Below are 22,179 nucleotides of genomic sequence, written 5' to 3'. Positions count from 1 at the left end.
GCACTGGCAGCACCAGGGCCTGGTGACCAGGCTGTCCATTTACTTTGAATGGGGGGACGTCAAGTGTTGGCAAATTGAATTGTCGGTCAGTGTACATTCAATCGAAAGTTGAGGAATTTAAAACCTTTTCACTGTGTGAGCTCACAGTTACTTATTGGATCCTGGTTAAGATTATCTCCAAGAATCATGAATAATCTTTATTGGCCAGGTTTGAATGCACAAACAAGGAATTGGGTAAACTTTCTCTCTGTGAAAGGGGTCAAATGTTAGAATTTATATTAAAAAGATATGTACTAACAAACTACAAGAAGTCTAAAATAGTTGCGCTAAAAAGAAAAAAAACTGTTGAAATCAACTGTTAAAAAAAAAAAGGATTCACAGTATTATTGCACAGATTTACGTGCAAAAAAATGCATGCGGTTGTGTCCCTAATAAGAAAGATGATAGTGGTGCCATCTGCAAACTTAAGGAGCTTCACAGAAGGGTCCTATAAAACAGAATCATTTGTGTAGGTAGATTACAGCACCTTAGGTGTGAATGAAAATGAAGTTAATGTTAGAACAAAGAATATAATTTCAATAATCACGATTAGGATTAAGTTTAGATTGTCCACAGTGCAGGTACATTTTGGCAATATTGTATGGAAAGCTCTTAAAAGCTCTGTGTGTGTGTGTGTGTGTGTGTGTGTGTGTGTGTGTGTGTGTGTGTGTGTGTGAAATCAGATCTCTAGAAACCTTTTAAATATTGGCACATAGTTTTAGGCTTTCTAATTATCTGTTTTTGTTATCATTCAAATTCAGATATTCCCAGTTAGTTCAGGACTGACCATGTGAAGAGTGAACTGTGAATTGTGGGCACGTATTGTATCATAACATTTGGAATTTCATTCATAGATATACTTTCATGTTGGTATAGAACTGGTACATTAAGCATGACTTGCAACATTTTCACGCTATAGCATCTATTCAGTTTCACAAGACTGAATATTGGTCATTTCCATTGTTTTCTGTTGAAAATGTACTGGCTTTTAACTGCCTTTACTACCATCTTCAGAAAACATACCAAAGCTAGCATGGGGACCACCAAGAAATGCAGAATTAAAGAACTCGTTTGTGTCTTACCTTATGAAATAATCTGAAGTAAACACAATCTATATGATATCTAGCAACCAAAATGTATTCAAATTATTTAGCAAAAAACTGCACAATTACTCCAGAGAAATACTCTCCAGAAACCAGTATACACTTGAATGTGGCTTCTATTTAGAAAATAATTAGTTCGTTTTGAATTTGAGCCCAGCAGTATGGACAGGAGCAAAGATTTAACAGTACTTCAAAAATGTCTAATGCTTAAAAAAGAAGAAAAATTGTATGTTATGGTTCATGTAAAAACTATTTGATAACAATGATATGCCATCAAAATAGTATCCAAGAAAAACAGAATCTTGACTGGCCTACCAGGAGCCAGGTCTGTCTCTATGTGAAAATGTATGGCTCATAATGAACAAGAGAATGAGACAAATGCAGTCAGACAACTAGAGTGGCTGATGTTTATTCAGCTTGGAGGGACACAGATCCATCTTGCAAAATTGTTTCCTTCTGTTCCTTAATGTATAAAATGTCTGATTATGTGCTGCTGGCATCAAGTTAATTTTCTAAGTTTAAGAAAGCTTGTCTTTAAAAGAAAAACTGGCCATTTCTTGGTACTTTTGTCAGTTAAAACAGGTCCAAACATAAATCTCTGAACTGTTCTGAAAATTGGATTTTTTCTTTGAAATGCTTGATTACTTCATTTTTTTCTGAGTACATGCATACTTATAAATATGCTTTTTCAAGCTCACACTGCGACTGTGAGTTCCTGCTTCTGTCATTTCCTCAGTTTGCCAAGATGAAAGGTACCAGCTTTGCTGTTTTTTCTTCACCCAAAAATCATCAGATGGAGCTGTAAGTCACTTCACCAGATATTAATAGAATATCCATCTTACACTATCCACAGAACCCCTCTTCTTGTCAGACAGACTGGTGAGATACACAAAAGAAAGAGATGAGAGGAGAGCAGGTAATTAAAGCGTACTATGGGATGATAACGGGATGATGCAAAGAGGCTCCGATAAAAGCAGCTTAAAGAACCCACATAACAGAACATTTAATAGAGGTATAAAAAGAAAGAAGTCACACAGCGTGATTTAAATCTAAATAAAATTTGAAATTAATGCAAAAACAAGAAGAACAAATAAACACAAGTTCACCCTGGAAGACTCAAGTTTATTGTGGAGGACATTAACTATTTTACCCCTGTATTATTCATCCCTGCATCTTCCTATTCAGGGTCACGGGGATCTGCTAGACCAGGGCTCTTCAATTCTGGTCCTCGAGGTCCAGTGTCCTGCATGTTTTATTTGTTTCCCTGCTTCAGCACACTCTGATACAAATGACTGTGTCATTAACAGAATTGTGCAGACCTTGATGAAATGCTGAGGATGACCAGAAATTTGAATCAGGTGTGATAGAGCTGGGAAACATCCAAAACATGCAGGACACCAGACCTCGAGGAGCAGAATTGAAGAACCCTGTGCTAGACCCGATCCCAGCTATTGAACCCTGGGCCACATACAGACATACAACCACACATCTCACACTCACTCCAACTGGCAATTTATAGTCACCAATTAGCCTAGCATGCATGTTTTTGGACTGTGGGAAGAGTACCTGTACCTGCAGAAAACCCACAGAACCACAACCAGAACATGCAACGCCACATGGAAAGACCTCAATGGGATTTGACTTGCATTGGAATAGGCAGTCATAGATAATGGATGTTAAATTAATATTATTGAAACCAGTAAGTCTATCGCTGTCCGGGAATGGTGCCAACCACCAAGCTACCTGGAATGGAAATTAGATATATATCTTGATTTTTGCCAATTTTTTCTCTTCATCTGGTCTTATTATTACAAAAATAAACCGTGTTATCAATTGAGACTATTATTTTAGTTTAAAAAGACAGTAGCACATGACATGCAACATCACATTAGGAACGACTTGACATCTATGATTATGCAATGGCCGTCTTAACCTGTTATTTCTTAGTCTCTGAAGAGGGTCAGAATTGATGTACCACTGACACAGCTCTGAAGAGACAATGCGATGCAGTCACAGAGTCAAACTGGTGTGTGCGTGTCAGATTGAGCCGGCACAGAAGAACACAACACTCTTACAACAATACTGCGGTCATTCAGTTAATTCCGCGACACCAGCCTGTCACTGTTCCCTTCATGACAGCTTTCGTACTTTATGAACAAGAAAGCCACTCATGCTGCCTTCTGTACTTAAAACACAGAGACAGATCCCCTATCTGCACACAACCGTAATGACCTAACAAAAGTGACAATATACACACCCACACACACACACCATTATTTTAGAAAGATAACAGAAATTGATAGGACACACTTTTCAAAAACAAAAACCGAAGGACTACAATCAACCAAGAAACTTGAAATGGACATCTCTACTGAAAATAAAACACAGAGATGTTTATGGGGGTGGGAGCTCCATTAGCAGAATCTGAAGTATTTACATGTTTCCTCTGCAATCTGGTGGGATTCTCAGATCTTTCTTGTTATTTACAGATTGAGGTTACTTTTGCAAACTCTTTATTGCAGTAAGTAACCTCATATCAACATGTTCAAACTTGAGTGTTCAAATCCTTTGGCAGCAACTACAAAACAGACATGACAAAGAATGTAATTTTTATACACCCTTTAGCCTCTGAGGGAGCAGCTTCGCTATCAGTGAGGAAAAACAGCCAAAGAGGTATCCTAAGGCATAAGAAGAGAATGTGCTGGCAGAGTCCTTCCTCCGTGATATGCAATCCTAGAGAATAGTTTGAACATGTAGACTCTCCGAACTTGTCCACCTTTAACAGAGACATCTAAGAAACCACAGTCAAAAGGGGAAATTACTGATATGATCCCCTCGCTGATATATCTTCATTAATGGACACACGCGTATTTAAAAAAAGAAAAGAAAGGGGGAAAAAACATAAACATTTAATTGTGGAATTAAGAAAAAACATTTTGAGTCCTGACTGCATGCATGTAGCTACTCAATTTGGTGGAAAGGTTTTGTGAGTTTGCTAACATACTGGTGCAGCAACACCACTTTTTATCAAACCTATTAAATAATAATATATTTTTTTTTTAAGTCTTCAACTTTCTTTGGAGTTTCAAGGGCCATTTAGTAAATTGTTAATGAGTATGACAAAGCTGTTTGGATGTAAACCTTTCTGTAGCCTACTTTGCCAGCACCCTTCAGCTTAACACCACAACCAGCTCAGTGTAATCCAACCCGAGACAACAGCTTGGATAAAGAATTACACCTTTGGATCTTAGCACTCTTAGATTTACATACATCAGGCTATTTTCAGGTCGTCTAATCCAAACCTAACTGCCCTCGTTAACCCATTCAGACCTAAGGCCTTGTTGAAAATAAAAAAATAAATAAAAGGACCTTTCCGGAAAGCTTAAAATTGTCCTCTCATATTAGAAATGTACTTCTGATTACTAATCTCTGACCAACATCATATAATGAAACAATAAGATTATTAAAAGAAAATGAAGAATTACCTATCAAAATAATCACGCATGAAGAAAATCCAACTAAAACTGAATATTATTACTTACCAGGGCAATTGTGTCGGCACTGGAGAAAATATGTGTTGCCTGTGACTTCTGCACTGGCAACCGACTCATAATGAATCAATTAGTGGATTAATTAGGCATAGAACTCATACAAGTGGCCTATGCCACGTGCACAAACAGTGATTACATTCAACTGTTCAGTATGTTATTCATATACAGAAGCCCTTTCTTTATCTTTAAAAACATGAAACAAACATAATGTCACGGCCTGACGGTTAGGTCAAGGTTCCAGGTTTTGTTGAGTCAGTTTTGTGCTGGCAAAAAACACAAAACAGTTGACTCGACCACCTACCCAAGCATTACATCACTTAGCTATACTGCTGAGATGCAAACAGACAAAAAGCCCTTGGAGGTATGTAACTCTTAAGGAAATTCTCTTGTGCGCAGAACCGGTTGTTATGAAAGTACTTATTTGAAATGTGCAACAATGAGAATAGAAAGTGTCATTTTTACTAAATGTTATTGAACCTGTCCTATTGACTCAATACCAAATTCAACATAATTTGTGCAAAGAACATCCATAATAGACGTATTTAAAGTTATATTTCTCCTGATATGGCAAATTCTAAATATATTTAACGCAAATACAGGCAGAAAACCCCCCCCATCATACTGACTTTTCATAGACACCTAATTATCTCCATCATTGCCTTCCTCCACATGAACTATTTCTCATTTACATAAAGCTATAAATGTCTGTAGTCAATAAATGAATGGGTGGTAAAACTCACCTCCCGGTCAGGTCAGTTGGTTACATGTGGGGAAGTGGTAGATCTAAATCTGGAGCCCCAGATATGAAAGGTTCAGTTTTTAAAGAGTGCCAGCAATGGACTAGTTTAATGACGATCTAAATGAGATACAAGCTCAGCAGACAGTGAAGGGGAGGATGCACGTTAATATTAAGACAGAAAGAACAAAGGAAGTGAAAGAACAGATTTGATGCCTTAATCAGTTGACAAAACAACATTTCTTAGCGTGGAGCGATACTTTGTGGAAGACTTCGGTTAAAAGTTTAATACTTATGATTAGATGCCAGAAATATCCGTCTGCCAAGTTTGCATATAAGAAGGGGCCCAGAGCAGATATTAAGCAAAGGAAGAGAAGGAGAGCAGAGATAAGCTGAGTTGCATGGGGAAGATCTGCTCTCTCATGACACAGAGCACTAGGAGCTTATCCTTCATGTGCACAACAGGAAGCCAAAGAAGAGTTAGCAGTTCAAGCTGCAACTGACACGTGCACGTGCACACACTCACTTCAAGGCATACATCAAAAATGATGGACTAATTTCCATCTATGATATTTCAGTTATAATTTTTTTTATTACTGACTCCATGTGAGATGACAGCACCCTTGCAGCCAGTCACACAGTGACCACGACAGTATACGTAACTGCTGGGGCAGATGTCATCCGCAATTTGTCAACCAGGGGCACCAGCACAAACAGGGTTGCCAACCGTCCCTTGAAAAACGGAAACGTCCCGTATTTATAAACTAAAGTACGCACTTTGTCCAGTATTACTGTGAGAGTCAAAAAATAGTCGCAAAATGCCAATGGAGAATGGCATTGAGCTGTTGAGTTCATAAGTTGTGTTTTTCTGTTTTACTACAACTGTAGCCTACAGTCATGGCCTTTGAGGCACAAATATGATTACAAGTTTTCTACAGACTTTCTGTTTGCACTTTTGTTATTGCACTAACAATGTGCACTATTACAGAATGGATGTTCTGCTTTGCTTTCTTTCTATTGTGTCATATTACGTTATACAATTTTAACATTTATACCATTTTAAGTTAAGCAGGACTAGGGCTGTTCGATTTTGCCCAAAAATAAAATCTCGATTTTTTTCTCTCAAAATCCAATTTTCGATTACGATTATTTTGTGATTTGACAAAAGTCAAAGAAATTATTTCAAATATGCTGTTTTTTTATTGAACATTTGCCCCATTGGGCTTTAAGTACAAACTTTGCTCTTATTAAACCAAAAATGAATGAATAAAGTGCAAAACTCTGTAAAATAAGTCGGAAAAAAAAAAAAGTGAAAAATCGATTTTACGATTTTCACGTTTTAACATCGTTCTAATTACATAATCGCGATTACGATTTAAAATCGATTAATCGAACAGCCCTAAGCAGGACAGGTCTCTGTAATATACTCTGTAATACACCCGTTACATATACTTAATTTATTCAGTTAATTTTATTATTTTGTATTAAAATGAATTGCTGGATAATAATTTATTTCCCATGTGTCCATGGCATTCAAAAATATGCATCTAATTCAATTCAGGCTTGAGTCAAATAGTTAAAAAATCGTTTCACTCACAAAAAAGGGGCTAAAACAATCCCCCCCATCACCAGGAAGGGTGAATGCTGCAGATGTGTCCCTTATTTATCTCTCAGAGAGAGTTGTCAACCCTAACCAGCACAAAGGCTGATTATCTTGACAGCTACTGCAGCCCTAATGTGCCAGGCTGCTTGGAGCCCCGGCCCGACTCACCGAGTGGTTGACTCCCCACATGAGCACGCTGAGCAGCGGGTCGCTGGCCCGGAACAGCTTCACCTTCTGGGCCACGAAGTGCTTCTTCTTGGTCTTGGTTTTGCTCGCAATGTTCGCGGCGATGCTGGCGGCCGAAGCCATGTTTGAGTCCTGCGGTGTGTGTCGGTGATCACCACTGATCCATGTAGAGGAAACCGATCCTGGCCCTTTTTGAGTGCTAGTAGGATGCGGAGCCGCGTCGCTCTCCCCCCCGGCTGGGTGAACCCTCTCCCCGGCTCCGGCTCCTCCGGCTGCTCCGGTCCCCGCAGAGCCCTGCTTAGCTCCACTAGCTGCTACAGGCTACACCACTAGATTATAGGCACAATACACCCACATCAGACCTGCAAACGCGGGGATAAGTCTCCACGTATGAGTGACAGGAAGGGTTACAATGCTAGTGCTCCGTCCTCCACGCCGCCAGATAGAAGACACTCTGCCCGACCTTCGCGCACCGACCGACGGCACGCAGCTCGCCCCGCTCCCGGGAAGCTAACTACCGCCCCTTAGCCCCTCCAGCCAGGCGCTAAAGCCTCCAGCACGGCCGGGGTTTGTTCTGTTGTGCAGCAGGGGAGTATCCCGGCGTGTCCTGGGGATGGGAGGTGGTGTTGCGGCTGCTCCGGCAGCAGCTCGCGGGTGGAGGGAGGTGACAGCCCGGCTCTGCTGCGCCTCTCTCACCGCCTCCAAAATGCACTTCATGGTTCCGCGTTAAATCGACGCAGAGCCCTACGGCGTAGGGTAAGCGTCGCCGCGGTACCCTACGCCGTAAGCTCTGCGTTGGTGTAACGCGGAACCATAAATCAGCCAGGCAAAAGCCCGAGTATCAGCCTCAATATGTGCATTTAGCTGGTTTTAGTTGAACTGGGCGTGCTACGGGTGTAAGTAGAGTCTTGTTGCCGAAATAAACACGGGGGTTTGTTGGTGCCCTTTCTACTGTGGATTTAGAGGATGTTAATCTGTTGGCTCGGTCCAGGAAGCGGAGCGATGATGTCCCTGATGTCTTTTAGAGGTCATTTGGTTTTCTGGTGCATACTGTGCTGTTTCCACTGGCGCATTGCTGTGTCAGTGCCTCAAAGTGCTGATGCTGTATAGACCTCGTTTGTTTTATGAGTCACTCCTGACAACAGTACGTTTATACCTCAATGGTATCCCTGCACCGGGCAGGTCAAGGTCTCTGCTCTTTTAACAAACCTAAATATATATATATAAATACATGTATGTATGTGTATATGTATATATATATATATATATATATGTATGTGTGTGTATGTATGCACATATATATATGCACATATACATACACACACACACACACACACATATATATATATATATATATACATACATACATACATACATACATACATACATACATACATACATACACACATATATGTATATATACACATGTATATACATACATATATACACATGTATATACGTGCATATATATATATATATATATATATATATATATATATATATATATATACACACATACATACATACATACATACATACATACATACATACATACATACATACATACATACATACATACATATATATATATATATATTATTTATATTATTTTACATTATTTATACCCGCTTTATCCTTTGCAGGGTCACGGGGGTCTGCTGGAGCCTATCCCAGCTATTTTCAGGCGAGAGGCAGGACATGACAATATATGTGTGTGTATATATATATATATATATATATATATATATATATATATACACATACATGTATATATACATACACACACACACATATGTATGTATGTATATATATATATATATATATATATATATATATATATATATATATATATATATATATATATACATACAAACATATGTATATATATATGTGTTAGTCTGTATGTATATATATGTATATATACACGTACATATTTTCATAATGTTCAAGAAACATTACGTTGTGTTTAGTTTTGTCTTGTGTCTATGTTGTCTCGTGGTTTCCTGTTTTATTTTGATACTCACCTTCTCCCTCTCGTTTCAGATCCTGACTTCCCCCATTTGTGTGATTTTCCCTCCACTGTGATTGTCAACCCCGCCCCTGATTGACTCCACCTGTGTTCCCCTATCTCATGGCCTTCCAGCAGCTCAAGGCACGGTTCATCACCACCGCCCCCATCCTCACGGTTCCTGATTCCAGCAGGCAGTTCGTGGTGGAGGTGGACGCCTCCAATGTCGGGGTGGGAGCGGTACTCTCCCAGCGCTCCGAAAAGGACAACAAGCTTCACCCCTGTGCCTTCCTGTCTCGGAAGCTTTTGCCGGCTGAGAAGAACTACGATGTTGGGAACCGTGAGCTGTTGGCCGTTAAAATAGCTCTAGAGGAGTGGAGACATTGGTTAGAGGGTGCGCAGCACCCTTTTATTGTATGGACAGATCATAAGAATCTGAAATATATCCGCAAAGCTAAAAGACTGAACTCACTTCAAGCCAGGTGGACATTGTTTTTTAACAGTTTCAATTTTGTGTTGTCTTACAGGCCGGGGTCCCAGAACACTAAGCCCGACGCCTTGTCCCGTCTGTTCGACCCCGAGCCTATTGACAAGGATCCTGAGCCCATCCTACCACTGAACCGTGTGGTAGGATCAGTGACTTGGCACATAGAATCTGAGGTGAAGCGAGCTAATGGTGAGAACCCAACACCTAGTGGTTGCTCGGTGAATCGCTTGTTTGTCCCTGTTGGTATGCATCCACAGGTGATTCATTGGGCTCACACCTCGCGGCTCACCTGCCATCCAGGAGTCAAACGAACCATGCACGCCATTTCCCAGAGGTTTTGGTGGCCCTCCATGGAGCGAGAGGTTCGGGAGTATGTGGAGGCGTGCTCTATCTGCGCCCGCAACAAGACCTCCTCCAGAGCGCAGATGGGGTTGTTGCAGCCACTCCCCACTCCCACTCGTCCTTGGGCTGAGATATCTCTGGACTTTGTCACGGGGCTCCCGGCCTCTCAAGGTAACACCACTTTCCTCACAGTGGTGGACAGATTTTCTAAGATGACTCATTTCATCGCTTTGCCTAAGCTGCCGTCTGCCAAAGAAACGGCTGAAATTATGATGACTCATGTGTTTCGTATCCATGGATTTCCTAAGGATATTGTTTCAGACCGGGGGCCCCAGTGCATCTCCAGATTCTGGAAAGAGTTCTGCAAATTCATCGGAGCCACCGTCAGCCTCAGCTCTGGGTACCACCCGGAATCGAACGGCCAGACGGAACGTCTCAACCAGGAGTTGGAGACATGCCTTCGATGCCTGGTGTCACAGAACCCGGCTTCCTGGAGCAAGAACCTGGTGTGGGTGGAATATGCCCACAACTCGCTCCCCACCTCGGCCACTGGCATGTCACCATTCCAGTGCGTCTTCGGTTACCAGCCCCCTGTCTTCTCAGAGACACAGAAAAAGAGATCACTGTCCCATCAGCTCACGCCATGGTCCGGCGTTGCCACCGCATCTGGGCGGTCGCCCGCAAGGTTCTTCTGCGCAGTGTGGACCGCATGAAGAGGGCTGCAGATCGGAGGCGCCGGCCGGCTCCGGCGTGCCAGCCTGGCCAGAAGGTCTGGCTCTCTACACGGGACTTGCCTCTCCATGTCGTCTCCAGGAAACTGGCTCCGCGGTTCGTGGGTCCGTTTCCGGTGTCCAAGGTCATCGGTCCCTCTGCTGTTCGTCTGCGCCTACCCCGGTCCCTGAGGGTCCACCCCACCTTCCATGTCGTCCGGGTGAAAGCGGTCAAGGAGAGATCCATGGTTCCCGCCGCCCACCCCCCCCCCTGTTATGGACAGGAATCCAGGGGATCCGTTTTGGGAACCACGGGATTTTGTCTCTGCTTTTTGCGGATGACGTTGTCCTGTTGGCTTCATCGGACCGGGACCTTCAGCATGTGCTGGGGCGGTTTGCGGCCGAGTGCGACGCGGCAGGGATGAGAATCAGCACCTCCAAGACCGAGGCCATGGTTCTCCACTGGGAAAGGGTGGCGTGCCTTCTTCGGGTGGGTGGAGAAGTCCTGCCTCAGGTGGAGGAGTTCAAGTATCTCGGGGTCTTGTTCACGAGTGAGGGAACGATGGAGCGGGAGATTGACAGACGGATCGGTGCAGCGTCCGCAGTTATGCGGATGATGTACCGGAGCGTCGTGGTGAAGAAGGAGCTGAGTCGAAAGGCGACGCTCTCGATTTACCGGTCAATCTACGCCCCTACCCTCACCTATGGTCATGAAGTTTGGGTAGTGACCGAAAGGGCAAGATCGCGGATACAAGCGGCCGAGATGAGTTTCCTCCGCAGGGTGGCTGGACGCTCCCTTAGAGATAGGGTGAGGAGTTCGGTCACCCGGGAGGAGCTCGGAGTCAAGCCGCTACTCCTTCATATTGAGAGGAGTCAGCTGAGGTGGGCTGGGCATCTGTACCGGATGCCTCCTGGACGACTCTCTAGGGAGGTGTTCCAGGCATGTCCCACCGGGAGGAGACCCCGGGGAAGACCCAGGACACGCTGGGGAGACTATGTCTCTCGGCTGGCCTGGGAACGCCTCAGACTCCCCTCGGAAGAGCTGGAGGAAGTGTCTGGGGTGAGGGAAGTCTGGGCATCCCTGCTGAGGCTGCTGCCCCGCGACCCGGGAACGGATAAGCGGCGGACAATGGATGGATGGATGGATAGTTTTGTCTTGTGTCTATGTTGTCTCGTGGCTTCCTGTTTTATTTTGATACTCACCTTCTCCCTCTCGTTTCAGATCCTGACTTCCCCCCTTTGTGTGATTTTCCCTCCACTGTCATTTTGGTAACACTTTACTTGAATGTGTTGTCATAAGACTGTCATGAAGCTGTCATAATCATGACATGACACCTTTCATGACACATTATGAATGCTTATGACAGTCGTCATTAAGTGTCATTCGGTAAATGATGTCACTTTTAATGCCAAGTTGACATTGTTTTAGATTAAAAGTGACATCATTTACCAAATGACACTTAATGACATTTACTGACGACTGTCATAAGTATTCATAATGTGTCATGAAAGATGTTATGTCATGATTATGACAGCATCATGACAGTCTTATGACAACACATTCAAGTAAAGTGTTACCGTGATTTTCAACCCCGCCCCTGATTGACTCCACCTGTGTTCCCCTACCTCATGTATAAATAGTCTGTGTCTCCCCTTGTCTTGTTGCCAGTTCGTCTTGTCTGCTACGTCAAGTGTTCTAGGTTCCATGTCAGGCAATTTGTTAAAGCCAGGTCTTGCATTTCTTTGTGTTTTTGCAGTTTGAGAATTTTCCTGTGGAGTGATTTTTGTTGACACTTTGCATTAAAAAGATTGTTTTATTTTGAACTGGTCTCCGGTCGTGCATTTGGGTCCAGATCTTAGTTCTGCCGTGACGTGTGTGTGTGTGTGTGTGTGTGTGTGTGTGTGTGTGTGTGTGTGTGTGTGTGTGTGTGTGTGTGTGTGTGTGTGTGTGTGTGTGTGTGTGTGTATGATTTAAAAAAATGATGTTATATATTAAATTGATTATATATTAAAATGCATACATATGCTTATTAATCATTAATATGTGCCCGTACAATTCAAGCTTTTTTTAAAATGAGATCTGGCCCATGTTTTTGTGCAAATACAAGTTATGTTATTATTTTGTGTTTCGATTAATAAGCGAGCCAAAGAAGCAGCCGCTGTTGCCTAGCAACGTGACGTACGTGTGCAACGGCTCTGCTTTCCAAAACCCCGATCTTCACAAGCTGCTTCCTTTGACGGGTTGGCGTTATTATCATTGTAACTGTTATTTTTTCTTTTTTTTTATCTGGTCAGAAAAGGTGAGTCACAGTTAACATCCAACAAACTGATATATAATGTATGGTTTGTTGTGAGCGCCGTGAAACGGTGGTTATGGTGTCAAGTTAGCTTTATGAACTCAATTCTTAGGCCAAGTTTACACGTAGCAAAAACGGTGGCGATTTCATGCGTTTTGGCCGTTCGTTTACACGAAAACGAAGTTGAAAGTCACCAAAAACGATAATTTCTGAAAACTCCGGCCAAAGTGGAGATGTTCAAAAACTCAATTTTCACGTTTGCTTGTAAACGGAGGGAAACTGACTGCCTGAATTAAGGTTCTGCGTTAAATCGACGCAGGGCTTACGCCGTAAGGTACGGCGTAAGGTACACGTCGACGCACACCGTACGCCGTAGGCTCTGCGTTGGTGTAACGCGGAACCATAAATCAGCCTTTAGGCTTCAGAACGTCACATTATGCCACAGAAACGTCACCAGCGTCATGTGTGCGACCTGTGTTTACAATTTGTTTGGCCACCGTCAATATTTTCTTGTATTTTACCTGTTTTATATTCTAAAGTCACACTTAAAAGTAACTCCACTTCTCTGTCACTTCTCTGTCACAGGCTGATTTATGGTTCCGTCGATTTAACGCGGAACCATATTATTCAGGCTTCACACGTGTCATTAGAGTTGTGTGCATCAAACAGCCAATTAACTGCAATGTGTTTAATTATAACATGTTAGTATCTCTGTAGACCACGGAATGCCAAAGAAATCGAAGAAAGATGCCGGAGCTCCAGGCAAAGAAACGGTGAGAGATAAAGCTTGTGATGAACCTGAACTGCTTCATTTAGCCACGAAAAAAACACCCATTATAAGATATTGCAATATAACTTTCCCCTTTCCCCCCCGACCTTCAGTTTAACCAGCCACTACTTGTTGAGTTCAAAAACCCAGCTACAGTGGTTCTGCTTCTAAACTTACCAGAGGAGGACATACTTTTAAAAGAATGTGAAGCAATCTATGCATATGCAGAGAAAGGTAAAACGACTGTCAGATAGTCCAATATACAGTATTATTACTTATTTTTCTTTGTGAGCTTCTTTACCTCCAAAAAAAAAAATATATTAAGATTGGCACTGTTCTCTTAGTGCCTGTCTTATCTTAACGTTAAAGTCAATTTATTCAATCTCAATATATATATTTTTTGTTATAAAATATACATCTTTGCCTCTACCGTCTCAGCTTGATGAATTTACCAGTCCACTGTCTCCCCCTGTTGTTAGGAGATGAGAACAGGGTTTCCCTGCTGCAATTTGGGGCATTGGATCCTCTCTGCAGACTCATCACTCACAGCAACAAACTTGTCAGATGCAATGCATTCATGGCCCTGGGCATCATGACCACCAATGGTGGGTCATGCAGCCTGCGTCATCATAATTGAATCAACTGCAATGGACTTGACTCTTTACAATACAACCTTTGTAATATTGTGTAATTGGCAGATAAGTTTCATCACCATCTATCTGGCTGTCTGCGGCTGTTAGAATTTACAATTTTATTGGTTTAACACACTGAATGGGCTAATGGGCTTCATCACTGAATAATTTAAATGTAAACTTGTCTCTTGTATAATTCACAGGTGATGTAAAGAGTTCTCTGATGAAATTAAATGTCATTCCAACAATTATTGAGAAACTCTCACTTGAAGGTGAGTAATGTTCATTGTAAGAATATGTAAGAATATACTATGTATATGTATATGTATATGTATGTATATATATATATATATATATATATATATATATATATATATATATATATATATATTTTTTTTTTTTTTTTTTTACAGATGTTACTTAATTGTAGGAATTCTAATGAATGTTAGTCTGTGCAACTTTGAAAGAGCAAATGTTTCTACATTTATTTTCTAATGGTTATGAATCAAATTTTTCTTTCCAAAATATACATTCTTCTCTCCTGTTCAAGACGATACAGTTGTCCAAGAGTTTGCAACACTGTGTCTGAACTCTCTGTCTGTGGATGTAGTCTGCAAAATCCAGATCTTTGACAACAATGGCCTGCCAACCCTAATCCAGCTTCTATCCAGCCCAGATCCAGATGTTAAGAAAAACTCACTGGAGATCATCTTCAACCTTGTTCAGGTGGCTCAAAGTCAATAGTAGAGGATATTTTAGGCCTATACAGTTGCATACCTTTTCAAACAGGTTGAAGTTACATTAATCTCAAACACAACTAAATGGATTAGTGAAAAATAAATAGTTTCAGTGTTCTTGCAGTCCTTTTGTAATCTCTGTGGTTTTGATGTATGCAGGACTATCAAAGTCGCCAGGTGGTACATACATTAGGTGGAATCCCACCACTTTTGGAGCTGCTGAAGTCAGACTTCCCTGTCATTCAGCATCTGGCTTTAAAAACACTGGAATGTGTCACTACTGATAGGGACACACGCGACACCTTCAGGAAAGAGCAGGGATTTGAGAAGCTCATGGATGTTCTCAATAACATGGTATGTGTGTGTGACAGAGAAATGCCTCTTGCACCAATATCTTCACCGTCAGTTCTGTGCTAATCTGGGTTGGTTTTTTTTGTACCATTCAAGGCCTATTCAAGTTCTGTATATCCTTATAATAATAATAATAATAATAATAATAATAATAATATTAATATTATTATCTTTTTACAGGGTTTCTGGGATTTACATGTTGGGACCTTAAAAGTAGTGGCTAACTGTTTGAGGGACAGTGAGTCTGACGAAGTTGATGGAATTTTTGCTCGCTCCCAACATGCCTGAAATCCAGTCCACCACTGTTAAATGCCTCAGCAGTGTGGCTCAGAATTGTAAGGACACAAAGAGATGAAAATACAATTTTTCTTTCAACACAGTAGATTAACATTCATTATAGCTTCGTCTTCTCTTTGATCATGTCCATGTTTGTATACATTTTCACGTGTGCGTGTTCAGCTATGGGTCGCAAACTGCTGCATGAGCAGGAAATAGAGAAAATTCTTGTGGAGTTTCTGTCTGAGGCGGATGTCAGCATAAACACATCTACCTGCCTGGCTGTGGCTGCCATGAGCCTCCACCTAGCCAGCAAAGACAGTTTCCGAGAACTGGGTATCTATGCAGTCATCTGATCAACAAAACATTGGCACACTCAGTCGAATTAAATGTTAACAAATCGAAACTCTCTGTGTTTCAGGTGGTATTCCTGCGGTGGTACAATTGCTGAAAAGTGAGAGCTTGGTCGTGAAAGAGGCAGCAACCCAGGCCCTCTATAGTCTCACACATAGCAGCCAGCTTAATGCCCTGTGAGTGGCGGACAGCCTGCCCGCTGACTTCACATCTAGTGTCACCTCAGTGCTATACTTATGATTATACCCATGGAACAAATAAAGTCTTAGATGTTAAATGTAATAACAATGTAAAATAGAACTAAAAATAAAATGCAATGACCGCCAACTTACTCACACCCTATTTCAGTAAATCGTTAACAAATTCAGAGTATCAAAATTGGAACTTTGAGGCCAAAAAATTGAAAATTAAGGGATTCTTTTTCTCTGCACAGATGAAATAAGGATAACAGCAACTTAAATAATATTTTCCAAATCTCGCAGGTATGCATGAAAATACTTTGAGTACGGTTTTCATTGTAAAGTGTTGTTAAAGCTAAGAATGTTGCAGCAGTAGTAAAAATGCTATTAAAAAGAACTTCCTGGCATCAAATTCAACATGAGCACATATTTTCCCCAAAAATATAGGATTTTGCAACTTTTTTGTAATGAGATTGCATTTTTTACTCTCCAAAAAAAAAAAATAATGTAATGCATCATATGTCTTTGTGGATATTGCTCACTGAGTCTTATGATCTCTCTTTTTAGTCCATCTTTATCATGTGCAATGCTGTGAATATTTTACCTGACTCGTCTGGACAACTCAGATCTGTTAATTATTGCAAAAGAACTATGCTGGATTCAGTTATTAATGCTTGGTACAACTTTTTTCAAGACATACAGTACAGTACACGTCTCATCCTCTTCTACTGTGTTTTCCAGAGCAGTATATGAGGCAGGGGGGCATGAGGTCCTTGTCCAGCTGCTCCATGAAAGCTGTCTGAAAACCGTTGCCAATTCTGCTGCCACACTGTGCAACATGGCGGGACAGGAGATCATCCGATCCAGCCTTTTGTCCCATGGAGTCATACAGGCTCTGGTTGAGCCCTTGAAATCCAAAGATACGGATGTTCTGGTCCACGCGGCCCTCTGTGTGGCCCTACTGGCCTGTGATATTGAAGCAAGGACAGAGGTGTGTGCTTGTCTAATGATTGTTGAAAATGCTGTCTCATGTTTGTTAGAGACAGGAGTTTTATGAAATTTGGTGTTTTGTAGAAGGGAAACCAGAACAAAAAACAAGCGAAGAATTTATAAACATCACTTTGTTTGAATTTGTCACATATTTTATTTGCTTCCCCAGTATACCTAACACCCCCTCCATGTCCTCCATAGTTTCAAAAAGCTGGAGGCCTTGAACCCCTGGCCAGTCTCCTGCATTCAAATTACAAAGACGTTCTGCAAAACGCCTGCTTTGCTGTGAATGTTTGTGCCAGTGATGGACCCACTGCTGTGGAGATGTGCAAATTCGGGTATAACACAGAGACATCATACAATGGCATTGGTGGAATAACTAATGTATGATGAAATGTAGTACTACAGAAGCTTTGTTGAGTAAAAGCACAACAAAGGCTGTTTGTAATGATAGTAATAAGTGTAATTTCCAGAATAGCCAGCAGATGTTAGTATAGAGAGCAATGTTATATGTATTTTACACGTGACGTCCTGATGCGTGTGAGTGTTACTATCATTAGTGTCTCTGTTTTTGTGATTGTCTATTTCTTTTTCTCATTTTATCTCTATCTCAGAGCCCTGGAAAAACTACAGGAAATCAACCAGTCAGTGAATCGTAGGAACCGTTTCAGCGAGTCAGCTATGAAGACCCTGCTTAACTCCAACCTTTCTGTCAAATACAGCCTAATGGGACATTTGGCCTCCACTGACATTTTAACAACTGGCTTCTACGATGCTGGGAAGGTATGATTATCTAAAAATAAGAGAAATGAATCTACTGAATTAATTTATTTAATTTGAAAAGTTATTAAATATGCAGTTCATACAGATTTAAATTGTGCAAATAATGATAATGAATATGCCTGCATTGTAGAAGATGTAGATACTTGTTCAATATTAATAATAAAACGGGAGGAATCAGGCAGTATTGTATGTAATATAATTAAATTATATACCACAGTAACTTGAAGCCCAGAGACACATGTATATCATATGATGATGATGACCTCAGTTATCTGCAATGCTGACAGATATATTACTCAAGTAGTATTTTATTAGTCAGCCAAAGGTTATCTCAAAAATAGTGACAAAAGGCCCCTATTACTATATATATATATATATATATATATATATATATATATATATATATATATATATATATATATATAAATATTCTTAAAACATTTGGATGGTGTGTAAAATGTAAATAAAAACAAAATGTAATGATTTTTACATCTCCCATTTTTATTTAAAATGAAACAGAGAAAACATACTGTATCAAATGGTTAACGTGAGGACGTGCACCATCTCAAGTAAAAGTGAGGTCATTTTGAAATTTATGCCAGCAGCTTGTCTCCAAAAATTGGGAAAAGATTTTTTCAACTGTGTCACATCTCATCTTGTTTTAACAACAATTCATATCTGAGGAGACCAGTTGCTGCTGTTTTGGGTAAGGAATGTTGCCCCATTGTCTTCTGGTGAAGGATTCAAGATGCTCAACAGTTCTGGGTCTACTTTGTTGTATGAAAACATTTGACACATTCACAATGTACCAAATTTGAAAGATCAGGATTGAAGGCAGGCTAGTTCAGACTCTTCCGAAACAAAGCCATGCTTTTGTAATAGATGCAGTATGTGCTTTAGCATTGTCATGCTGAAGGACCCAAAAGTTTTCCTGAAAAAAAAGTCTAGATTGGACCATATGTTTTTCTAAAAGCTATATATATCTTTTAGCTTTGAAATATCCTTTGCAGAGTGTAAGCTTTGTGTAAGTTGTCCATGCCATTACTGCTGTTGCACCTGAATGCCATCAGAGATGCAAGCTTTTGAACTGAGTACTGATAACAACCCAGATGGCCCCATTCCTCCTCACTGAAGAAGATGCAGCATCCATGGTTTTCAAAAAGGATTTCAGATTTTGAATCACTGCACAATAGGACAGTTTTTCACTTTGCCTTAATTTATTTTAAAGGAGTTTTGGCCCTGAGAACACAATGGCGTTTCTGGATCATGTTCACATGGCTTCTTCTTGGGTTGATAGTTTTAACCTCCAATTGTGGATGAAATGCTGATGAGGAACTAAAGAAACAATATAACAAAAACATAAAAAAAAAAATACTAGATATGAAACAGTTTACATCAGGACGGATCTTACTAAAATGTAAATTACTCAAAAAGTGACAACAGATTACTGGGGTTTGCCCTCTTTTCTGTGTTTTTCATGAAGAAAAAATAAATGATTTGACGTACTGCACATTTTAAATGAACATTCATTCATTCTCTCTGCTTTACAGGCTCGTTCAGGACAAAGGATTCTGACTTTGGAAGAACTTTCCAAGCAGCCAGTCAACCAGGACCAACCCATTATTTTTGTCAACACTGAAATAGAGTATGAATCCTACTTCACTGCATGTTTTTATGGATTTAAAGGACCAAAAAGTTTTAAGCAACTCACTTGAGAGATCAATCACTTTTATCACTGTGACTTTTTAAGTTACTTTAAGGCAGAAGTATCCATTAGCCTGGGCACTTAACAGAATATCATGTTTACACCTTTCAATCTTTCTGAACTGTAATTTGATCACAGGAATGTAAATAGTCCTCCCTGGATAAAAACTGGGAATGGGAAAAATATTTGGAGCAGTTTGCATTTGTAAAATCGTACGTATCCTCTTTTAAATTATTACTTGAGAGATATTCACTTAAAGGTTACATAGAACATTATTTCAAGTCATTCATTTTTGTGGGTGTAAGTTTACTATCACCCTCCCCTTGTCTGCTCCAATCCAGTGCTTTACCCCCCACCCACGCTCCTCTTCTTCCTCCTCTTCCTCTCGGCCCTGCTGGCTTGAGTGCACCCCATTAGTGTGGTGTCAATCAATAGGCAAACAATCCCTTCTTTATAATGGCAACACACTCAGATGCTTTGTATTTAAGCTCTTGGTCTTCCAACCTTATACTCACAATAAGACTTGTGCACAAAAGCATAGGCACCTAAGCATGCATACTTATACCTTTTTTTCTAACTAGTATTTAAGATAATAAATTTAAAAATGCATGTCCAATGAAACACACACACTTCCCTCCTGCATGGACTCACTAATGTCCTTGCAAAAGAGAGCAGTGCCCCCTCAGGGTACCTCAGATCCTCATCACCCTTTAGGATGCATGTACACACAGCTTCTCCTGCTCCTTACGTGTTATGCAATCCGTCCATGGTCTCTTCCATGGTTTTGTGTGACTCAAGTTTAACTTGTTAAAAGCTAAATAGAAAATAGAAAAAACAGAAAATAGAAGATAACAACTTTACTTTATTTAAAGGCGATACATTTTGCTTTATTTCATTATGACATTTTAAGTACTGATATTCTTCCACATTTATAACACAAAGTGCTGTCTCTCCCTGTACAGAACGAAGAAGAAAGAAAAACAAATAGATGAGGCACAGTTTGATGCGCCGAAAGAGAAAGATCAGGATCCTCAAGCATGGCACATGATTGAAGATGTCTCGCTGCAGATGTTAGTAAACAAGGCCAAGAGATCCATCCTCCCTTTGCAAGATGAACAAGAGCAGTATGCTGCCTTGGCCAGGTGAGAAATGAATGCACATTACCAGGGTGTTTGGTGTTGTTGGGTGGCTCACTGATTTCCACATCTCTAAATTCATGGAAACCCACTAAAACTTGAAAACAACAAACAGATACATATAGCACAAAACAGAGATACAGTTCTGTGACGCACCTTTCAAATGTTGAACATCTCTACACTGTGATGGATGTTATTGTGATTGCCAGGCTGGTGAGTGAAGCTATGGGTGGAGCAGTAGTGAATTTCCATGAATTTCCATGGATGCTGCACCTCAGTGAGCTCAAGGTTCAGCTCCAGTCTAATATCGTTCCAATTGGTTTGATCGATAGGGGGATCTACTGCCACAGAGCACTTCTGTTCAAGGTATCACTGAACTAGCTGGCACATGTTGTCATTACCTTTCTTTACATATCATGTCCTGCCTCTCTGGTCCACACCATACGTAACTTTGGGTGTCATCAGTTTGTATTTTCCCATTTATGCAATCTTTTTTAAGTTTTATAATTCAACATATCTTGTTTTTAAATAACCACATCCCATGCTCTCTTCTTAAACTTTACAGTGTCTTGCTGACAGCATTGGACTGAGCTGCACTCTTGTTAGGGGGGAGTACAAGCGGGCGTGGAATGAGATTCTTGTCTTCGGTGAAAACCCCTCCAGCAACCGGGGCTTCTCACAACCCCAGCGCTACATAGTTGACCTGATGCACCAGCCTGGAAGCTTACTGCCAGTCAATTCCCGCTCTGCTCTCAAGTATCAGACTATATAAACTTTTTTTTAGTGAAAGACATTGTTTGAATTTTATTACATCTTGCTTGTTCTTGGGTTAGGGTTAGGGTTGCTGTTGTTGAACCCTTTGGCTCTTTGTTGTTTTTGTTGCTGTTCTTGTTGTGTCGTTTGCAGTTTGTTTGTTGTTGCTTTTGATGAGTATCCTCAACCAAGATATTGTTTTATTGAGGTCTTATTGTGTTTACGTTTTGTTGATGTATTGTGTCTTGTGTGATGTTTTGTTGTGTGTGGACCCCAGGAAGAGGGGATCCAATTAAATAAACAAATAAACCAAATCAGTTCCCCCAGATCTCTTCTTCACAAAGCAGGTGCACTGTTATGAAAGAACGCTCTTTGCACATTTCTAGCCATAAAACAGCGATGCCAGTCCACTTTGACCCGGTTAGCTGCTGTGGTTTTTGACCCGGGCCGGC

General features: G+C 40.8%; 2 protein-coding genes across 6 annotated transcripts in view; one reads left to right on the top strand and one right to left on the bottom strand.

Annotated features, from left to right (window-relative positions):
* Window positions 1-7,904, bottom strand: part of pip4k2aa (phosphatidylinositol-5-phosphate 4-kinase, type II, alpha a) — a 33,824-nt gene extending 25,920 nt beyond the window's left edge. For all 5 annotated transcript variants that reach the window (XM_061713926.1, XM_061713928.1, XM_061713927.1 and 2 more), the window contains exon 1: window positions 7,201-7,904. In XM_061713926.1, the coding sequence (XP_061569910.1) occupies window positions 7,201-7,341 (141 nt within the window). In that variant the 5' untranslated portion in view covers window positions 7,342-7,904. The remainder of the gene's footprint in view (window positions 1-7,200) is intronic.
* Window positions 7,905-13,787: 5,883 nt separating this feature from the next.
* Window positions 13,788-21,890, top strand: armc3 (armadillo repeat containing 3). The gene is given in 17 exon segments (XM_061713616.1): window positions 13,788-13,835; window positions 13,945-14,065; window positions 14,311-14,436; window positions 14,667-14,735; window positions 15,014-15,189; window positions 15,360-15,554; window positions 15,732-15,793; window positions 15,795-15,886; window positions 16,011-16,163; window positions 16,249-16,357; window positions 17,102-17,351; window positions 17,552-17,688; window positions 17,965-18,133; window positions 19,684-19,778; window positions 20,801-20,980; window positions 21,184-21,340; window positions 21,540-21,890. Coding segments are annotated over 17 exon segments (2,346 nt in total). The 3' UTR covers window positions 21,747-21,890.
* Window positions 21,891-22,179: the final 289 nt, after the last annotated feature.

Source organism: Cololabis saira, chromosome 22 (assembly GCF_033807715.1).
Source record: "Cololabis saira isolate AMF1-May2022 chromosome 22, fColSai1.1, whole genome shotgun sequence".
Taxonomy (NCBI): domain Eukaryota; kingdom Metazoa; phylum Chordata; class Actinopteri; order Beloniformes; family Belonidae; genus Cololabis; species Cololabis saira.
The sequence above is the reverse complement of the archived record's forward strand: the minus strand, read 5'-3'. Positions and strand labels throughout refer to the sequence as shown.